The sequence below is a fragment of the Capra hircus genome, chromosome 17 (genome assembly GCF_001704415.2).
Source record: "Capra hircus breed San Clemente chromosome 17, ASM170441v1, whole genome shotgun sequence".
NCBI classification, from domain to species: Eukaryota; Metazoa; Chordata; class Mammalia; order Artiodactyla; family Bovidae; genus Capra; species Capra hircus.
In genome coordinates, this window is record NC_030824.1 from 9,713,234 (window position 1) to 9,735,357 (window position 22,124).

The 22,124-nt window shown below is 45.5% G+C and overlaps 1 protein-coding gene and 1 long non-coding RNA gene across 4 annotated transcripts in view; one reads left to right on the forward strand and one right to left on the reverse strand.

Moving 5' to 3' along the window:
* LOC108637854 lies at nucleotides 988-20,389 on the reverse strand. The gene is made up of 2 exons (XR_001919372.1): nucleotides 20,249-20,389; nucleotides 988-1,951 (listed from the first exon to the last, which is right to left on the reverse strand). It is a non-coding gene; the product is annotated as an uncharacterized LOC108637854 (long non-coding RNA).
* The window catches only part of LOC102190983 (2'-5'-oligoadenylate synthase 1), a 59,567-nt gene continuing 47,735 nt past the window's right edge, over nucleotides 10,293-22,124 (forward strand). The window contains exons 1-6 of one of the 3 annotated variants that reach the window (XM_018061162.1): nucleotides 10,300-10,589; nucleotides 11,900-12,182; nucleotides 13,563-13,747; nucleotides 16,123-16,355; nucleotides 17,388-17,541; nucleotides 20,383-21,341. In XM_018061162.1, coding sequence (XP_017916651.1) covers nucleotides 10,410-10,589; nucleotides 11,900-12,182; nucleotides 13,563-13,747; nucleotides 16,123-16,355; nucleotides 17,388-17,541; nucleotides 20,383-20,403 — 1,056 coding nt within the window. In that variant the 5' untranslated portion in view covers nucleotides 10,300-10,409 and the 3' untranslated portion in view covers nucleotides 20,404-21,341. Of the gene's footprint in view, nucleotides 10,590-11,899; nucleotides 12,183-13,562; nucleotides 13,748-16,122; nucleotides 16,356-17,387; nucleotides 17,542-20,382; nucleotides 21,342-22,124 lie in introns of those variants that run through there. The other 2 variants (XM_018061161.1, XM_018061160.1) reach the window with 2 other exon arrangements.

Below are 22,124 nucleotides of genomic sequence, written 5' to 3' on the forward strand. Positions count from 1 at the left end.
CCCTGGTCAGGGAATTAAGATCCCACGTGCTGCAAGACACCTAGACTCACACACTCTGGAACCCATGCAACACAACCGGAAAGCCCATGTGCCACGATGAGAAAGACCCATCACAGCCAAATAAGTAAATCAATTCTTTTAAAAAAATGTCTTCAGAGAGGGCCGAGTGTCACCCGGGGCACGCTCATCCCTGGCTCCTTCTGGCTCCGCCCTCTTGAGTTGTCTAGCTGAGTCTTCCTGGCACTGAGAGTAGCTGTTGCACCTCTGCGTGGGGGGTTCACCATCAGGCTGGTGGGACAGAAAAGTGGAGAACACCTACCCACAGGGTGTCTTATTTGAAGCCACATCTAGCAAAGTCTTATGTTTCATTACCCAGAACCGTTGCAATGCGTTGCTTGCAGCTTAAAAGTGACTCCATAAAGAGGGGTGGTGAAGACAGGCATGGGTGGGATTGGGTCAGTCAACCAAGAGTGCCTGTATCTGTGTTCTCAGATGCTTTGACATCTGGGCCCTGCTGATCCTGGAGAGACTGCCCACCCACCCCCTGCCCCGATTTGGCTGTTTCCTAGACACAGCCAGCAGCTCACCTGTTTGCCTTTCCCATGCAAACCTGTCGAGCATTTCCTCTCTGCTCCACTGCCCAGACTCAGAGCCAGTCTGAGCCACAAGCCACCCTGCCCCACTCATGCTGGGACCAGGTACCAGGTGACTCAGGAAACCCCTTCCTCTCCACAGCCCTCTTACATTTTTCATACTTGCCGTCCAAAGACTGCTTTCCCTGCCTCGCCTGCCTTTCCCAGAGAAACGACCATCAGGGTCTTGGCCTTGTTTTCCTCTAAGTCGGTCTGCCTCATGGAAGACCCTGGGGGTTCCCATGTGGCCTGGACACAGGATGACAGGCTGTGTCTCCTGTTTCTAGGGACCTGGGAGGACCATACTTGGTCATTGATTTAAGCATAAAAGTGAGAAATATTTTTGTTTTTTAAAAAAGAGGAAGAATCCCAAAGTGTCTCGAAAATTTGGGACCTTTTCTTTTCTGTCTCAATTTCCATGTCTATGTTGAGTCTTTCTGAAAATGGGATTTTACCCCAAATGGGGTTTTGTTACCACTGTGTCATCTTTAGCACAGGTATCTCTTCATGCAGAGAGGACACCTTGGAATCACATGTAATTACCATGTGGGTGGCCCACTTGTATTGTTTTCTGAGGGTGCTTCAGAATTATACATAAAGCCACAGTCACTAGCAGATTAATTGAACTGGGAAATAGCTGCTCAGCTGAAGAGCCACATGGATCATATGGCAGAACTATTGGTAATTCTTGAGGAACTCTCCTGCTGTTTCCATAGTGGTGGCACCAAAGTGTGTTCTCAGCAAGAGTGGTCAGGAGTTCCAGGCCTTCCACATGCTCACCAACACGAGTGTCCTCTAACACATGTAACAGCTAGGCTAACAGGTAAAAGCGATGTCTTATGATTTTGATTTCCATTTCCCAGATGATTCATAATGAGTATGGGAATTCCCTGGGGGTCCAGTGGTTAGGACTGGGCGCTCTCACTGTCGGGGTCAGAGTTCAATCCCTGGTTGGGCAACCAAGATCAGGCAAGCTACACAGTGTGGCCAAAGAATAACGATGCGCATCTTTTCATATAGCTGCTGGCCATTTGTAAAGCTTCTTTAGAGAAATAAAAATTCAATCTTTAGCCCATTGTATAATTAGGATATTCGTCCTTTAGCCATTGAGTCGTCCAAGGCCCTCATTATTTTGCTACTTTACCCCTTATCAGATTCGTGGTTTCCAGTCATTTTCTCCCTTTCCATTACCTTTTCTCCCTTTCATTTCATACTAGTTTTTTTCATTTTTAATTATAGTTCATTTGCATTGCGTGTTGCTTTGAATGCACAGCCAAGTGATTCAGCTCTACATGTATCTATTCTTTTCCATCAGTTACCTTTTCACTTCATTGGGTTTTTTTTTTTCATTTGCTGGGCAGAAGCTTTTAGTTGGATTAGTTCCCTGTTGTCTATTTTTGCTTTATTGTCAGTGCTTTGCTTACACAGTCAACTACTCTTTGGCAAGGTTGTCAAGAATATACAATGAAGAAAGGACAGTCTCTTCAATAAATCAAGCTGGGAACATTGGATATCCACATGCAAAAGGATAAAATCACACCTTTTCCTCCAGCATGCACAAGTATCAACTCAGGATAGATAAAGACCTGAACATAAAACTTGAAACTGTAAAACTCCTCGAAGAAAACACAGAGGAAACTTCATGACATGGATTTGGCAATGACTTTATGAACGTCATATCAAAACAGAGAAACGGGTGTGAGTTGGGGATCCCGCACCAGTTCGTTTTTTTTTTTTTCAACTTTTTATTTTTACTTTATTTTACTTTATAATACTGTATTGGTTTGCCATACATTGACATGAATCCACCACAGGTGTACATGCGATCCCAAACATGAACCCCCCTCCCACCTCCCTCCCCACAACATCCCTCCGGGTCATCCCTGTGCACAAGCCCCAAGCATGCTGTATCCTGCATCGGACATAGACTGGTGATTTGATTCTTACATGATAGTATACATGTTTCAATGCCATTCTCCCAAATCATCCCACCCTCTCCCTCTCCCTCTGAGTCCAAAAGTCCGCTCTACACATCTGTGTCTTTTTTGCTGTCTTGCATACAGGGTCATCATTGCCATCTTTCTAAATTCCATATGTATGTGTTAGTATACTGTATTGGCCACACCAGTTCTTCTAGTGGATGCCAAGTATTCCAGCAGCACTTGCTGAAGGGACCATCCTTCCCACTTTTCTGCAGAACCACCTCAGACATATGTGTGGAGTCCTCTGTGTGTGAGCCTGTGTTGGTCCATTGGTCAGTTTTTGTGTCCTTGAGTTAATACTACCTTGACTAATTATGATATCCTGATATTCTCAGTGTCTTGTGGAAAACTCTATTCTATCCAAACTAATGTCTTCTGTTGGCTCTGTCTATTTCTATGTAATATTATAATCAGTTGGTGAATTTTCACCCAAAAGATAGGGAGGCATTTGATTAGAATTCCATAAATTAGTTCAGGGAAAATGACATCCATGTAATACTGAGAATTCCAGTCCACAAACTTGGAACTTCTTTCCATTAATTGTCTTCTTTAATTGCTCTGTAACTACATTGTATAGTTTTTCCCTGCATTGCTAGTACATATATTTTGTATTGCTAATACATACGTTTTACACATATTATTCCTAAATATCCATATTTATATTAGCGTACTTAGCAAGTTTTCCTTAATTTCATTTGTAATGTTGGTTTCATGAAGACCTCAATGTTTTCAGTGAGTATGTGGATTATAGTATGATGAGTGAGCTTTACAATTCTCTGAAGTTTGTGATTTTATTGTATGTTGCTGTAAATCTATATCCCTGTATGACCACAAGAAACAATAAAGCATTTCCTTCCTAAACTTTTTTGGATAAGTGTTTGTCAGCTGAACTCTGATGATTTGGTCAAAGCTGGCAGAAGCAGGTGACGCAAAGCTCGAGGGTGGTGCACTTCAGAACTGCTGGTTGAACCACAAACTCATGAGACTCAGCAACAGAGAAGAGAGCATGTAAGGGATGATGGACATGCTCGCATGAAATCTGAAAGAGCCAAGTCATAAATGCCTCATTGTCCAGAGCTGAGTCCCCCCCATTCTGGGCCACTTCCTGCCGAGGAAACAAAACTGGGGAGAACTGAGACTAAGGCAGGAGAGGTGAGGGTGGAGTGCTCTGAGCCTCCCTGGAGGCTCAGCGTCTTGTCGGGGGCCCCAGCCCCACCAGGGGTGCGGTCTGCTGTGCTACCTGCCTTTGGGGCTCCCCGCTCCACGGGAGCTGTCCTGTCTCAGGGCTTCTTCCTCTCTCTGTTCATGTTTCTGAGCACAAGTCTCCCACAGTTCGAGAGCCTTACCAAAATGAGGTGTCTCTAAAAAGTGGAGCTGAGATCATCGTATCTTTCCTGGGGCAGTCGTGCCTAAACCAAGCAGGCAAGAGGAAATGGTAAATTAGCACAATTTGAGGACAAGACATTCTTCATGCAACCCCCACCAGCCTTACCCGCTAGATTGAATGGAAAAGTGTGTGAACTTAATTTTTCTAACAATGGGGCAGCAGATATCTGTCCTCTGCAGCTGGGGACCTGAGAGGTACATTTTTCCTTTTTTTTTAGAGGTGTACTTTTGTGGGACTTGATACATAGGAAGTTTTTAATTAATACCTGCCATAATGATTATAAATGATTACCATCACTATCTTACTCACAGCAAAGAGTGTTTATTAATGATCTCTCCAACCTGGTTCAAATTGTGGTGCCAGAGAAGACTCTTGAGAGTCCCTTGGACTGCCTGCATGGAGATCAAACCAGTCAATCCTAATGGAAATCAACTCTGAATATTCATTGCAAGGACTGATACTGAAGCTGAAGCTCCAATACTTTGGCCGCCGGATGGGAAGAGTCGACTCATTGGAAAAGACCCTGATTCTGGGAAAGATTAAGGGCAGGACGAGAAGGAGACAACAAAGGATGAGATGGCTGGATGGCATCACCAACTCCATGGACGTGAGTGTGAGTAATCTCCGGCAGTTGGCGATGGACAGGGAGACCTGGTTTGATGCAGGCCATGGGGTTGCAGAGAGTCAGACACGACTCAGTGACTGAACTGAGACCATTAGCCAATTTAATATGCAATAAAGACTTTTTTGAGGGGCTGCTCAGGTAGGTAACGAATCTACCTGCCAATACCTGGGTCAGGAGATCCCCTAGAGAAGGAAATGGCAACCCACTCCAGTATTCTTGCCTGGAGAATCCCATGGACAGAGAAGCCTGGTGGCTGCAGTCCAAGGGGTCACAAAGAGTCAGACATGACTTAGTGACTAAACTACCAAAAAGATTTTTAAAGTCAGAATTGCCCTTTATTTTGGTTCGTGTTTGATACCTTTCAAATTCCTTTTTGTGTCTCCTCTTTCAGATTATCCTGTGAAATAGTTCCTAGAGTGATAACAAAAAGTTTCTCCAGAGAAATGGAATATTTCCTGCCGTATCAGTAGAGACCTATGAGACCTTCAAGAACTAAATACCCGAAAAAGATGTCCTTTCATTATAGGGGAATGAAATGCAAAAGTAGGAAGTCAAGAGATACCTGGAGTAACAGGAAAATTTGGCCTTGGAATACAAAATGAAGCAGGACAAAGGCTAACAGAATTTTGCCAGGAGAACTCACTGATCATAGCAAACACCCTCTCCAACACCACAAGAGAAGACTCTACACATGGACATCACCAGGTGGTCAATACCGAAATCAGATTGATTATTTTCTTTGCAGCCAAAGGTGGAGAAGCTCTGTACAGTCAGCAAAAACAAGGCTGGGAGCTGACTGTGGCTCAGATCATGAACTCCTTATTGGCAAATTCAGACTTAAATTGAAGAAAGTAGGGAAAACCACTAGACCATTCAGATATGACCTAAATCAAACCCCTATGATTATAGAGTGGAAGTGACCAATGGATTCCAGGGATTAGATCTGATAGAGTGCCTGAAGAACTATGGATGCCACTGCACAGGAGGCAGGAATCGAGACCACCCCTAAGAAAAAGAACTACAAAAAGGCGGAATGGTTGTCTGAGGAGGCCTTAGAAATAGCTGAGAAAAAAAGAGAAGCTAAAGGCAAAGGAGAAAAGGAAAGATAGAAGCATCTGAATGCAGAGTTCCAAAGAATAGCAAGGAGAGATAAGCAAGCCTTTCTCAGTGATCAATGCAAAGAAATAGAGGAAAACAATAGAATGGGAAAGGCTAGAGATCTCGTCAAGAAAATGAGAGATAGCAAGGGAACATTTCATGCAAAGATGGGCTCGATAAAGGACAGAAATGGTCTGGACCTAACAGAAGCAGAAGATACTAAGAAGAGGTGACAAGAATACACAGAACAACTATGTCAAAAAGATCTTCATGACCCAGATAACCACGATAGTGTGATCACTCACCTAGAGCCAGACATCCTGGAATGAGAAGTCAAGTGTGCCCTAGGAAGCGTCACTATGAACAAAGCTAGTGGAGGTGATGGAGTTCCAGTTGAGCTATTTCAAATCCTAAAAGATGATATGCCAGCTCAATATGCCAGCAAATTTGGAAAACTCAGCAGTGGCCACAGGACTGGAAAAGGTCTGTTTTCATTCCAGTCCCAAAGAAAGGCAATGCCAAAGAATGTTCAAACTACCACACAACTGGACTCGTCTCACACGCTAGCAAAGTAATGCTCAAAATTCTCCAAGCCAGGCTTCAACAGTACGTGAACCATGAACTTCCAGATGTTCAAGCTGGATTTAGAAAAGGCAGAGGAACCAGAGGTCAGATTGCCAACATCTGTTGGATCATGGAAAAAGCTAGAGAGTTCCAGAAAAACATCTTCTTCTGCTTTATTGAGTATGCCAAAGCCTTTGACTGTGTAGATCACAACAAACTCTGGAAAATTCTGAATGATATGGGAATACCAGACCACCTGACCTGCCTCCTGAGAAATCTGTATGGAGGTCAAGAAGCAACAGTAAGAACTGGACATGGAACAACAGGCTTGTTCCAAATAGGAAAAGGAGTACATCAAGGCTGTACATTGTCAGCCTGCTTATTTAACTTTTATGCAGATTACATCATGAGAAATGGTGGGCTGGAGGAAGCACAAGCTGGAATCGCGATCGCTGGGAGAAATATTGATAAACTCAGATATGCAGATGAAACCACCCTCATGGCAGAAAGTGAAGAAGAACTAAAGAGCCACTTGATGAAAGTGAAAGAGGAGAGTGAAAGAGTGGGCTTAAAATTCAACATTCAGAAAATGAACATCATGGCACCTGGTCCCATCACTTCATGGCAAATAGGTAGGGAAACAGTGGATACAGTGAGCGACTTTGTTTTGGGGGGCTCCAAAATCACTGCAGATGGTGACTGCAGACATGAAATTAAAAGACACTTGCTCCTTGGAAGAAAAGTTTTGGCCAACCTACACAGCATATTCAAAAGCAGAGACATTACTTTGCCAACAAAAGTCAGGCTAGTCAAAGCTATGGTTTTTCCAATAGTCATGTACGGAGGTGAGAGTTGGACGATAAAGAAAGTGGAGCATGGAAGAATTGATGCTTTTGTACTGTGGTGTTGGAAAAGACCCTTGAGAGTCTCTTGAACTGCAAGGAGATCCAACCAGTCCGTCCGAAAGGAAATCAGTCCTGAATATTCATTGGAAGGACTGATGTTGAAGCTGAAACTCCAATATTTTGGCCACCTGAACTGACTCATTGCAAAAGACCCTGATTCTGGGAAAGATTGGGGGCAGGAGGAGAAGGGGATGCCAGAGGATGAGATGGTGGGATGGCATCATCAACTCGATGGACTTGAGTCTGAGTAAGCTCTGGGAGTTGGTGATGGACAGGGAAGCCTGGTGTGTTGAGTCCATGAGGTCACTAAGAGTCGGACACGACTGACTGACGGAACTCAACTGAACTGCTATCAGTAAACAAGGTTGTGACAGTCATCAGCAATTGCGGCCCTTCAGTGTGAGCTGGTGAGCCCTGAGGAGACCCAGGAAGAAAGGTGAGCCCTGAGGAGAGGCAGCTCAGGATGTGGAAGCAGGAAGGATGTGCTTGTCGCTCGGTTGGGTCTGACTCTCATCCCACAGATGATAACCGGGGCTTCCTCGGTGACTCAGTCGTTAGAATCCACCTGAAATTCTGGAGACTTGGCTTCGATCCCTGAGTGGGGAAGATCCCCTAAGGAGGGCTTGGTACCCCACTCCAGTATTCTTCCCTGGAAAATCCCCATGGACAGAGGAGCCTGGTGGGCTGTAGTCTGTGGGGTCACACAGAATTGGACATGACTGAACAGCTAAGCACAGCACAGACTGTAGCCGCCAGGCTTCTCCGTCCATGGGATCCTCCAGGCAAGAACTCAGGAGCGCGTAGCCATTCCCTTCTCCAGGGGATCTTCCTAACATTAGCCCCAGATAGCGGAGGCGCATATCAAAGGAATGATTTCAGTGAGCCCCAAGGCTGACATCTTCCCATACAGAGAAAAGCACTCTATGCCTTAACTTGGGATTGTTGCTGGCCAACATCTTGGCTTTCCCAGCCCTGCAAAGCCAAATAAAAAATAGAGAGACAGAGTTTGGAGGAAACAGAAAGGTGGCTTTAATTCTCAGCTGGCAGAGAGGGGAGCTCCATAAACTCCTGCCTTAAAAACTGCGCCCCCCACCTTGAGGGGTCCAGGGACTTTTATAAGATGAGGGCTTCCAGTTCAGGAATCAATGATGAGGAACAAAGGTGTTAGGATCTTGACGTGTTCCTCTTGCACTATTTCAAACACAGTCACAGGCTGGCATCAGTAATCCAGTAATTGAGTCTGGCAGTTTGGCAGCTCTGTGGCTGTCTTTCCGATATATAAAAAGAAGAACTTTAAGAGGAAGAGTGTTGCAAGCATTAACACCAGATACAGGATGTATTTAGCCCACCAGGCCTCAATGAATTGGCACTGACTAAGCACTCTCGAGCACACGCACAGAAAGGAAAATGGGGGTGAGCTGGAGCTCCTGCAGAGTGAGGAGGCAGAAAAGCAAATTTACAGACATGAGCAGTCAGGAGCAGTTACAGTTGAAAAAAAAGACCCTGGTGCTGGGAAAGATTAAAGGCAGGAGGAGAAGGGGACGACAGAGGATGAGATGGTTGGACGGCATCACCGACTCGATGGACATGAGTTTGAGCAAGCTCCGGGAGTTGGTGATGGACAGGGAAGCCTGGCGTGCTGCACTGAACTGACAAAGTGAAAAAACTAAGAATGTTCAGGCCTCTCACTCTTCTCTTTATCTTCTTTGTTCTCCGGAAAGGGAAAGAAAAAGGCTCATTCCTGTATTTTTTTTTTTCCCTTTTCACCTCAATGGGATATCTGGTTTTCTTTAATTTATTCAAAAACATTTAATGTCCAGACTACCTGACCTATGTTGCAAAACTTCTATACAACCTGGCTCCTCCCCTCGCCTCCTTGGAGCAGTCTTCTCAGGGTCACTTGAGAGGCTGTCTCCTCGGCTTAAAGTGCTAAAAATTCCCATCGAATAAAACATATGTCAACTTTTATGTTGTGAATGCTTTTCAGGTCAAAAGTCCTCTTTACAAATTAAGACAGAGAGGCATGCCCGGTTACATTCGTGTTCAAAGCTGCACAGCTAGGAACAGCTCACAATTTTTCTGTCAACCTAAAGAACTAAAGTTTATGAAAAAGTAAAACATATAGATTCATGCCATTAAAAAAGAGAGAGAGAGATAGAAATTACGTTTGTGTGTATGTGTGCGTAAACCTAGAAAAATACCTCGTAAGACTACACCAAAGTAGTTATGGTTGTAGTCTTTGCGGTTTAGGATCAGAGGTGGACTAAACAATGCTTCCGGATTTTTCTGACTGTTTCTGTTTGCTATATACATGTACTGCTGCAAGGATCATAGGAGACTATAAAACAATTTCATCCACAATGAAAAGAGGAAAAGGAAACCAGAAATCTATCTGTAATTGTGATTAGTCTTGGGTGAAGTACTAACGTGGGTTTAAAAGCCGATTATACAGAGTAAAATAAGCCAGAAAGAAAAACACCAACACAGTATACTAACATATATATATGGAATTTAGAAAGATGGTAATGATAACCCTGTACGCGAAACAGTTAAAGAGACACAGATGTATAGAACAGACTTTTGGACTCTGTGGGAGAGGGAGAGGGTGGGATGATTTGGGAGAATGGCACTGAAACATGTATACTATCATGTAAGAAACAAATCACCAGTCTAGGTTCGATACAGGATACAGGATGCTTGGGGCTGGTGCACTGGGATGACCCAGAGAGATGATATGGGGAGAGAGGTGGGAGGGGGGTTCAGGTTTGGGAACTCATGTACACCCGTGGCGGATTCAAAAAAATGTATGGCAAAACCATACAGTATTGTAAAGTAAAATAAAAAAAATAATAATAATAAATAAAATAAAAATAAATAAATAAAAGCAGCTTTTCAGACTACAGTCTGAAGACAGACCAGACATGCTAGTCTGCCTGGTAAAGGCAGGGAGTAATTCTGGGATTCTGGAGGAGAAAGCTGAGAGACCTGACAGTTTGTGGGATCGCAGGAGCGTTTCATTTGCAGAGAGACAAACTAGAAACAAAGATTCAGGACAAAACTCCTCCCTTTCAAAGAACCGAAACCAGCAGCAGCATAGCTCCTCCCTGCCAGTGAAATGAAACTTAACAGCCCCCTAGACGCAGGCAGCAGAGGAGACAGAAGCTCACAGCTTCAGGCAGCAGCTCCTCCGCCTCTGGCTCTCCAGTCCCCAGTGTCATGATGGAGCTCAGAAATACTCCGGCCAGCTCTCTAGACAAGTTCATCGAAGACAACCTCCTGTCAAACACGGAGTTCCGCACGCAGGTCAACCAAGCCATCGACACCATCTGCACTTTCCTGAAGGAGAGGTGTTTCCGACTTGCCCCTCGCCCCATTCGGGTGTCCAAAGTTGTGAAGGTGAGTCCAGAACTGCCTCACTGGGGAGAAGGGGGGCTGGTGAGCAAGCCTTTCCACAGAAACAGAGAGCAAGAGGTTGAGGTCTCTAGGGCTGGTGGTTTCTGATTTATCCCTGCCAAAACTATATCCACACTTGTGAAAATAGCTTCTGGGGTGAGGGCATCCATCTGTAAATTTTTAAAATTAATTTATTTGTTTTAATTGGAGGATGATTACAATATTGCGATAGCTTTTGCCGTACATCAGCATGAATCAGCCACAGGTGTCCATGTGTCCCCGCCATCCTGAAGCCCCTCCCGCTCCCTCCCCACTCCATCCCTCTGGGTTGTCCCAGAGCCCCAGCTTTGGGTGCCCTGCCTCATGCATCGAACTTAACAAATGCCCTGATGAAGTGTATAAATCACCTCTGAAACATCCACTAGGCAACCATTAAAAGAAAGAGAAAGATAAAGAAACTATGTGAGTGTGTGTGAATGTGTGTGTGTTGACCAAGAAAGAAATCTCACAAGAGGTCCAGAATCAGCAGTTAGAAAATGCTCCTGCTCTCAACTGTGGGCTCAGCTCCCCCCAGCTCTACCTGTAGGCAGAGTTTGATGTCCTGCCTGCCTCTGATGCCCTGGGTGAGTGCTCCCAGTCATAAGGCATTTCAGCCTTTGTCTTAAGTTGGGGCTTATTCTGGTCTCTCTTCAGTTCCCTGAGCAGAAAATGCTCACACTTTGAGAGTCTTATGGCATTAAAATAGGCAAACTGAAACCCACCTGTATCAACAATCCACCAGTCTTTGACAGGCTAAGGTTTCACCAGTTCTGCAGAGTCACGAGCTGGTTAAGTGTATACGTTTTGAAAGAGGATAGCACCTGTTGGCTGTGAAATCTTGGGCAAGTCACCTAAACCTCTGTGCCTCCGTTTCCTTATCCAGAATTTTCAGGACCTCACGGGCTTGCAGGTCAAATAAACTAAGGAATGGGCCGCTTTAAGTATTAATCATGTCAGATCATAAAACAACAGGGAGTAAAGATCATGGATCCGGGGGAAAAAACGGTGTGAACTGCATCTCTGTCACCTACTAGCTGTGTGACTTGACTGATAACATGATCTCTCTCAGCATCTGTTTCCCCATCCAGAAGATGACAACAGATAATAACAGTGGCTAGATCTCAGAGTTCTTGTGAGCATTCTAGGAGTTACATCCACTAATGCTTTCAGAGCAGTGGCTAGCACTCAAAATGTTAGTGATTGCTCTCAGCATTTCATTTAGGGAGGCTCTTCTCAATGAAATGTGTCAATACTCATTCTTATCACCTTTTTAGGGCGGCTCCTCAGGCAAAGGCACGACCCTCAGGGGACGATCAGATGCTGACCTCGTTGTCTTCCTCACCAATCTGAAAAGTTTTCGGGAACAGCTTCAGCGCCGAGGACAATTCATTGAAGAAATCAGAATACAGCTGGAAGCCTGTCAAAGAGAGGAAAGATTTAAAGTGGAGTTTGAGGTCCAGAAACAGCAGAATCCCCGCGCTCTCAGCTTTGTGCTGAGGTCTCCCAAGCTCAACCAGGCGGTGGAGTTTGATGTCCTGCCTGCCTTTGATGCCCTGGGTGAGTGCTCCCAGCCACAAGTTCTTACACTCTTTGTCCTATGCCAGGGCTTCTTCCGCTCTCTTTCCTTGTCTCTGAGCAGAAATGTCTCTCACTTTGAGACTCTTTATAACCAAGGTATCCCTTCAAGTGCGAGGAGACCCCAGCGTCTTTCCTGGGACAAGAATGCCCAGGGTCACGCTCAGCCACTGAAGTGGCTGAGTTAAACAACATATTGGTGCAATTGGGGGGATCAAGATATTTGTATAGAATACCTGCCAGGCTTACTAGTTTGACTTTTGGCAAACTGTGTGATCTCTTTCTAAAAACTAGGTCTAGGATAACCTCAATATGTTAATTTCATTTTCTATGTAAAATGTGAGGCAACCATTCAAACTTTTATTGAGGGTGGGAATCTTGAGATGATGTGCAGGAGCACTGGGACAGGAAGCAATTCATTCTTTGAGGCTCAGTTTCCACTGTGAACCTTAGATGTGGGGCTTCCCTGGCGGCTCAGTGGTTAAGAATGCAGCTGGGAAGCAGAAGATGTAGGTTCGATCCAGGAAGATCCCCTGGAGAAGGAAATGGCAACCCACTCCAGTATTCCTGCCTGGGAAATCCCATGGACAGAGGAGCCTGGCAGACTACAGCCCAGAGGGTCGCAGTGAGTCGGACTGGACTTAGCAACTGAGCAGGAGCCCAGACTTGGAGGCCCAAGGCCTATTCCATGGCCTAAATGAGACAGACAGAGAGCCTCTCTCCTGCAGCCTGACCATGTGAACACCAGGAATGAGATGATAACTCGCTGTGACACAAATGAAATAGGGTGACCCAAGAGAGCAATGGGGAATCAGAGGACTTTGGAGACAGGGTGACAAAGGAGGTGACCTCTGACCTGAGGCCTGAGGGGTGAGAAGAGGCCAAGCACTCAAAGATCTGGGGGTCCAGAGGAGGAAACAGCAAGTGCGCAGACAGGAATGAAGGTGGCATATTGGGAGAAGTGAAGCAACCAGGGGAGGCAGCGGCAAAGGGATTGAGGCAGGAGGGAAGACGAAGGAGGAGACAGGTCTCACCATCCGCGTGGGCCACTGTGAGGACTTGGGATTTTACCCAGAGGTCCTGGGAAGCAAGAAGTGGAAGGCTCAGGTGTAAAGGGCTCTATATGGGCTGTGGAGGATCCAGGGAGGAGGGTGCCGCCACCTCTGCTGAGTCCAGGTGAGAGACGATGGGTGATGGCGGTAGAGGCAGGAGAAGGGAGGACTGGGATGGACCTCAGGCCTCCTGGCTGTGGGCCTGCTGACCTCCCCACTGTCCCCCTCGGCCAGTGAGTGTGTGTCCCCGGGGCGACAGAAAGAAACTCAGAAAAGAACTGACATTTAAACTTGAATTCATTCCCAACAGGTCAGTTGACCAAAGATTACAGACCTGACCCTGAAATCTACGTCCAGGTCATCCAAGAGTGCGAGAAACTGAGGAGAGAGGGCGAGTTCTCCCCCTGCTTCACGGAGCTGCAGAGAGCCTTCCTGAAGGAGCGTCCGGCCAAGCTGAAGAGCCTCATCCGCCTGGTGAAGCACTGGTACCAACTGGTACGGCCGGTCCCATCTGGGCAGAGAGCCGAGGAGGAGGAGGAGGAGGAGGAGGAGGGAGAGAGTGAGGCCGGAGAGGAGGGAGGGGTGAGAGGAGGGAGGGAAGGAGCAGGGAGAGGTGAGGGGAGGAGAAGAAAGAGGAGAGGAGGGAGGAGGGGAGGAATCAGAAAGGATGCGGGAGGCAGGAGGGAGCCGGACAGAGACGGACAGAGAGGAGGGAAAGCGAGCCAGGAGGGAGAGATGATAGGAGGAACATGGAGGAGTAGACACTGGTCAGAAGGGGAAAAAACATGGGGAAGAAGGGTGGGGTCTGGGACATTGCCAGTGGACTCAGGTATCTTCCTCTTCCAGGTTCTCCCATATCAGCATATGACAGCTCCATGCTGTGAGTTGTTCCAGACCAAACCATGGGCCTTTCTTATCTTTTTCATAAACACACACACACACCCCACCAATCCAGAAACGCCTTGGTCCTGTGTTAAATATCATCATCAACGGCCCTCTCGCCCCTGCTCCCAGGCTGGTCTCTCCTCTGCATTGGTCCACCAAGAAGGAAACTCTACTTCATCCTCAGGGCCTTTGCATGAGCTTATTTGTTTGTTTATCATCTGTCTTCCCTCTGAGAATGTACATAAAAGTAGGCATTTGTTTATTTGTATGCATTGTGTAAATATATAATATGACACTGCATGTTTTATTCACTGCTGCTGCCCTAGAACCTAGAACAGTGCCTGGAATATAATAGGTTCTCAGTAAGCAATTATTCAATGAATTAATCAGTTCCCCCCCACCCCCGCCCCAACTCCCCTTTGCTCACTTCCTAGCTGTCTGAATCTGGGCAAATGAATTAACCTCTTGTCCTTCCCATTTTCTCCCTTGAAAAGAGTGGCATGGCGCAGCAACACTAAATCACATACCATGAGGCCATGCACACAGATGCTTCAGGTAGGATGCATGTTTGAAGAATATTAACCCCTCAACTCCATGGTACCTCTTTCCATTTATTTTGTCATCTTCAGTTGCTCTCATCAAAGTCAGGTATAGGTCTTTCAGTGTGGTTGAATTTATTCCTAGTTAAAAAAAATTTTTTAATGTAATTGTAAATGGGATGGCTTTTAAATTTCTCTAATGAGGTGGATGAAACTGGAGCCTATTATACAGAGCGAAGTAAGCCAGAACAAAAACCACCAGTACACTATACTAACGCATATATATGGAATTTAGAAAGATGGTAACAACAACCCTGTATGCGAGACAGCAAAAGAGACACAGATGTTGGAACAGCCTTTTGGGCTCTGTGGGAGAGGGCAAGGCTGGGATGATGTGGGAGATGGTACTGAAACATGTAAATTATCACATGTGAAATGAATCGCCAGTCCAGGTTCGATGCATGAGACAGGGTGCCCGGGGCTGGTGCACTGGGATGACCCAGAGGGATGAGATAGGGAGGGAGGGGGGCGGGGGCTTCAGCATGGGGAACACATGTACACCCATGGCTGATTCATGTCAATTTATGGCAAAACCAATACAATATTGTAAAGTAAATAAATATAGCTGAGATTAAAATAATAAATAACTTTCTCATTGTGATAGTTTGTTACTCATATATAGAAACACAACATATTTCTATGTATTATTACCTGCAATCTTCCTAAATTCAGTTTTTATTTCTAATAGTTTTCTGGAGGTGCCTAGAGTTTCCTATGTATAGTGCCATGTCATCTGCAAATAGCAATAGTTAAACTTCCTTTCTAATTTGCATGGATATTGTTTCTTTTTCTTGCCTGATTGCCATGGATGGACTTCCAATACTATGTTGAATGAGTGTGAGGAGAGTGGGCATATGTGTCTTATTCTTGATTTTAAAGAAAAAGCTTTCAGCCTTCACCACTGAGGGTGATGTCAGCTCTAGGCTGGTCATATGCGGCCTTTATTGAGTTATGTTCTCTCCATACCCACCTTGTTAAGAGTTTGTATGACAGTGGTTGTTGAATTTTCTCAATTTTTTTCTGTATATGGGAAAATAATCATAAGTTTTTATCCTTTATTTTGTTAATAGAAATGTATCTCTTTGATTGATTTGTGGATTCTGACCTCCTCGCCTCACTGGACTATATCCAACTTGATCATGCTGTGTGACCTTGTAATATGTTGGTGAATTTGCTTTGCTAATATCTTGTAGAGGATTTTCCCGTCTATGATCATCAGGCCTGCTGTTTTCTTTTTTGTGTTGCATTTTTCTGCTTTTCGTGTAAAATGAGTTTGGAATCATCTCCTCATCCTCACTTTTCTGCAATAGTTTGAGGATAGGCATTACCTCTTCTCCACACAAAAGCTGAACAAACTCATGTTTCTAATTTGTTCCCTCTCCTCAGTGTAAGATGAAGTATGAGCATAAGCTGCCCCCACAGTATGCCCTGGAGCTGCTGACCATCTATGCCTGGGAACAAGGAAGCTCCGAACCAGAATTCAGCACAGCTCAGGGATTTCGGACTGTTTTGGCATTAATCCTGAAGCATCAGGACCTCTGCATCTACTGGAAAAAGTATTATGACTTGGAAAACCCTACGATTAGCCAATACCTGAGGAGACAACTTGCAAAACCCAGGTACTCTATCCGCACATGGCTTAGAGCCCCACATAAATGCAGCTCTGATTACAGCGGTGGCACCCTGGAAATGTAGGAAGAGGGAGGTTTCCACAATTATTGATCGTCATCTATTCTCAGTCACTATGCTGGGCACTTTACTCCTACCGTCTGATTGAAATAGTAACCTAGAACCCTGTGAGGCAGGCACTGTGCTAACCATTGATCACAGAGGTATGGAAAAAGAAGAGCTTGTGCGAACTTTACAGAAAGTGAGTGAAATAGCTAAAATTTGACTCAAATTGCAGTAGCTATGAAAAGTGAAAGTGAATGTGAAGTCGCTCAGTCGTGTCCGACTCTTTGGGATAATGTGAACTGTAGCCCACCAGGCTCCTCCGTCCATGGGATTCTCCAGGCAAGAATACTGGAGCGGGTCTCCATTTCCTTCTCCAGGGGATATTCCTGACCCAGGGATCGAGCCCATGTCTCCTGCATTGCAGGCAGATGCTTTACCTCTGAGCCACCAGGGGAGCCAGCAATAGCTATAGCAATATTAAAAACTGCTTCAAGGAAGAAACAGCTTGCTATAAGACAAAACCACTCTGATAGAATAGTGGAATCTTGTTTATTAAACCTGTCATGTATAGACCCCTTATTATGTTTCAGTTACTGTTGGGAGCTTGTCAAGTGCTTCTCCAGATCCTCATACAACATCCTTTGAGGTAGGGATTTTCAAATCTGCCCATTTCACACATGAGGATACTGAGGACTAGAGATTCAGGTGACCTGCCTAAAGAGACAGCACTACTCAAGAGCAGAGGTGAGATTGAAACCAGGTCTCTCCAGGCCCAAATGCAAGCCTCCTTCACCTCGTGTTCAGTGCCCACTGTAGGGCAGGGCACCCAGGTCACAAGCCAGGGAGAGGTGTCCATGGGGCTCTCCAGCTGCCCCCAGAAACAGTCTACCCAGGCTGGTATTTTGCCTTCCTGGGAGCTCTGAACAACCCAGACACAGCCCATGTACTCACCTGTCCTCTCTGACTGTTGTTTCCAGGCCTGTGATTCTGGACCCGGCTGACCCAACTGGAAATGTGGCTGGTGGAGATCCACAGAGGTGGCAGCTGCTGGCACAGGAGGTTACAATCTGGCTCAAGTATTCGTGCTGTAAGAACATGGATGGAACGCCAGTGAGCACCTGGAACGTGCCGGTGAGAACGCCCGATTTCTTCATGTGACCTGATACTGATGGCGTGTTGAGAGAACAACTTCTAGAAATGCTACTTCGTCAAATGGAATTTCATCTTGGTCTTTGTATTCTTTCACTGTGGTTACTAGAAAATGTAGAATTACACCAGTCTCTGCCCCAGAATAAATCCTTTGGTTAGACAGCAGGCTTACCAACTTACATTGTCACCCTGCCTTGGTATCCAAACCAACATGTCATTGACAAAAGTCCATTCCAGAAAAACTCCCATAAGGACACACAAAAGATCAAGATGTTCTTACAGTTACCTGAGTCACTGGTCACCTAAGTGGCTGGAAGACAGCCTTTGGCTTCTCCATATTGCTGTTCCTCCTTGGAGGCCTCCGGCATCCCCATGAGATGGGTTTTACTCTGATTCTCATAATAATACATTGAGACATGGCCACTCACTCAGAGTCCCCTGGTGAGTGAGAGACGAGAGTGTGAAGTTGAACCCTGGTCCTTCTTGCTGTGAAGCTCCTGCTCTTTGTTGCTCCTCCCAATGTGTTTCATACACTGAATTTTTCTGTTTCCCATTTGGGGACCATGACAAGGAATCTAGCAGAGCCTCAGTGGAGGGAACATACTCGGCTGAGCATACCAGCTACTGCCCTCCGTGATCCATCTCCACGTTGACACCAAAGCCACGCTGCCTACCTGCAGCTCCCAGACAATGACCACGGGTGCCAGAGACACTCAGGCAGCCCCATTCCTGAGAGTCAGGGGAAGCTCCGACATGGGACATGGGCGAGAGGACTCTCCACGGACTTGCTGGACACTGTCTTGACTGCAGAGCCAACTGTCCTTCCTTCTCGCCTTCACCCAGAGTCAGATTAGATCAGGGTTGTCCGCTTGCGCAGCTTCTATAAGATCCCTGGTCATTGTCTCTCACCTGGCTGTTTCCCCAAACAATCTCCCACATTTAATCTCACATTGGCATCTGCTCCTTAGAGTGACCCAGACCCACACAAGCACCTCCGCCACCACCCTCAAGGTAGGTGTGGGCTCTTCAGCAAATGCTAGCTGTGATGATGACCCGAGGTACCATCCTGGTCATCCTCAGCCGTCACCTCTTCTCAGTCAATGTCACTGCCTCCGAGGTGGCTCCTAGATGAAGCCACCATCTCACCCTCTCCCCACCCCATCGCAGCCCTCATCCTGCTCCTTGGCCAGGGCTTCTGTGTTTATCCTTTCTACATTTGTGTTCTCAGATGCTTTGACATCTGGGCCCTGCTGATCCTGGAGAGACTGCCCTCCTAGGGTTGGCTGGTTCCTAGACACAGCCAGCAGCTCACATGTTGGCCTTTCCCAGGCAAACCTGTCGAGCATTTCCTCTCTGCTCCACTGCCCAGACTCAGAGCCAGGCTGAGCCACAACCCACCCTGCCCCACTCATGCTGGGACCAGGTACCAGGTGACTCAGGAAACCCCTTCCTCTCCACAGCCCTCTTACATTATTCATATTGCCCTCCCAAGACTGCTTTCCTTGCCTGGCCTGCCTTTCCCAGAGAAATGACCATCAGGGTCTTGGCCTTGTTTTCCTCTAAGTCAGTCTGCCTCTTGGAAGACCCTGGGGGTTCCCGTGTGGCCTGGACACAAGATGACAGGCTGTGTCTCCTGTTTCTAGGGACCTGGGAGGACAATACTTGGTCATTGATTTAAGCATGAGAGTGAGAAATGTTTTGTTTTGTTTTTTTTTTTTTTTAAAAGAGGAAGAATCCCAAAGTGTCTTGAAAATTTGGGACCTTTTCTTTTCTGTCTCAATTTCCATGTCTATGTTGAGTCTTTCTGAAAATGGGATTTTACCCCAAATGGGGTTTTGTTACCACTGTGTCATCTTTAGCACAGGTATCTCTTCATGCAGAGAGGACACCTTGGAATCACATATAATTACCATGTGGGTGGTCCACTTGTATTGTTTTCTGAGGGTGTTTCAAAATTATACATAAAGCCACAGTCACTAGCAGATTAACTGAATTGGGAAATAGCTGCTCAGCTGAAGAGCCACATGGATCATATGGCAGAACTATTGGTAATTCTTGAGGAACTCTCCTACTGTTTCCATAGTGGTGGCACCAAAGTGCATTCTCAGCAAGAGTGGTCCAGGCCCTCCACATGCTCACCAACACGAGTGTCCTTTAACACATGTAACAGCTATGCTAACAGGTAAAAGCGATGTCTTATGATTTTGCTTTCCATTTCCCAGATGATTCATAATATTGAGTATGGGAATTCCCCGGGGGTCCAGTGGTTAGGACTGGGCCCTCTCACTGTCGGGGTCAGAGTTCAATCCCTGGTTGGGCAACCAAGATCAGGCAAGCTACACAGTGTGGCCAAAAGAATAACGATGCGCATCTTTTCATATAGCTGTTGGCCATTTGTAAAGCTTCTTTAGAGAACTAAAAATTCAATCTTTAGCCCATTGTATAATTAGGATATTCGTCCTTTAGCCATTGAGTTGTCCAAGGCCCTCATTATTTTGCTACTTTACCCCTTATCAGATTTGTGGTTTGCAGTCATTTTCTCCCTTTCCATTACCTTTTCTCCCTTTCATTTCATACTAGTTTTTTTCATTTTTAATTTTGGAGTATAGTTCATTTGCATTGCGTGTTGCTTTGAATGCACAGCCAAGTGATTCAGCTCTACATGTATCTATTCTTTTCCATCAGTTACTTTTTCACTTCATTGGGTTTCTTTTTTTTTTTTTTCATTTGCTGGGCAGAAGCTTCTTAGTTGGATTAGTTCCCTGTTGTCTATTTTTGCTTTATTGTCAGTGCTTTGCTTACAGTCAACTACTCTTTGGCAAGGTTGTCAAGAATATACAATGAAGAAAGGACAGTCTCTTCTATAAATCAAGCTGGGAACATTGGATATCCACATGCAAAAGGATAAAATCACACCTTTTCCTCCAGCATGCACAAGTATCAACTCAGGATAGATACAGACCTGAACATAAAACTTGAAACTGTAAAACTCCTCGAAGAAAACACAGAGGAAACTTCATGACATGAATTTGGCAATGACTTTATGAACATCATATCAAATCACAGACAAACGGGTGTGAGTTGGGGGTCCCACACCAGTTCTTCTATATGGATGCCAAGTATTCCAGCAGCACTTGCTGAAGGGACCATCCTTCCCACTGTTCTGCAGAACCACCTCAGACATATATGCGGAGTCCTCTGTGTGTGAGCCTGTGTTGGTCCATTGGTCAGTTTTTGTGTCCTTGAGTTAATACTACTTGACTAATTATGATATCCTGATATTCTCAGTGTCTTGTAGAAAACTGTGTTCTATCCAAACTAATGTCTTCTGTTGGCTCTGGCTATTTCTATGATAATATTATACTCGGTGAATTTTCACCCGAAAGACAGGGAGGCATTTGATTAGAATTCCATAAATTAGTTCAGGGAAAATGACATCCATGTAATATTGAGAATTCCAGTCCACAAACGTGGAACTTCTTTCCATTAATTGTCTTCTTTAATTACTCTGTAACTACATTGTATAGTTTTTCCCTGCATTGCTAGTGCATATATTTTACACATATTATTCCTAGGTATCCATTTTCATACTATTGTACTTTCTTTACTTTCATTTGTAATGTTGGTTTCATGAAGACCTCAATGTTTTCAGTGGGTATGTGGATTATAGTATGATGAGTGAGCTTTATAATTCTCTGAATTTTGTGGTTTTATTGTATGTTGCTGTAAATCTATATCCCTGTATGACCACAAGAAACAATAAAGCATTTCCTTTCAAAACTGTTTTGGATAAGTGTTTGTCAGCTGAACTCTGATGATTTGGTCATAGCTGGCAGAAGCAGGTGACCCGAAGCTCGAGGGTGGTGCACTTCAGAACTGCTGGTTCACCCACAAATTCATGAGACTCAGCAACAGAGAAGAGAGCGTGTAAGGGATGATGGACATGCTCGTATGAAATCTGAAAGAGCCAAGTCATAAATGCCTCATTGTCCAGAGCTGAGTCCCACCCCCCGCCATTCTGGGCCACTTCCTGCCCAGGAAACAAAACTGGGGAGAACTGAGACTAAGGCAGGAGAGGGGAGGGTGGAGTGCTCTGAGCCTCCCTGGAGGCTCAGCATCTTGTCGGGGGCCCCAGCCCCACCAGGGGTGCGGTCTGCTGTGCTACCTGCCTTCCGGGGCTCCCAGCTCCATGGGAGCTGTCCTGTCTCAGGGCTTCTTCCTCTCTCTGTTCATGTTTCTGAGCACAAGGCTCCCACAGTTCAAGAGCCTTACCTAAATGAGATGTTTCTAAAAAGTGGAGCAGAGATCATTGTATCTCTCCTGGGGCAGGCGTGCCTAAAGCAAGCAGGCAAGAGGAAACGGTAAATTAGCACAATTTGGGGACATTCTTTATGGAACCCCCACCAGCCTTACTCGTTTGATTGAATGGCAAAGTGTGTGAACTTAATTTTTCTAACAATGGGGCAGCATAGATTGATCCTCTCGAGCTGGGGACCTGAGAGGTACACTTTTCCTTCTTTTTAGAGGTGTACTTTTGTGGGATTTGATACATAGGAAGTTTTTAA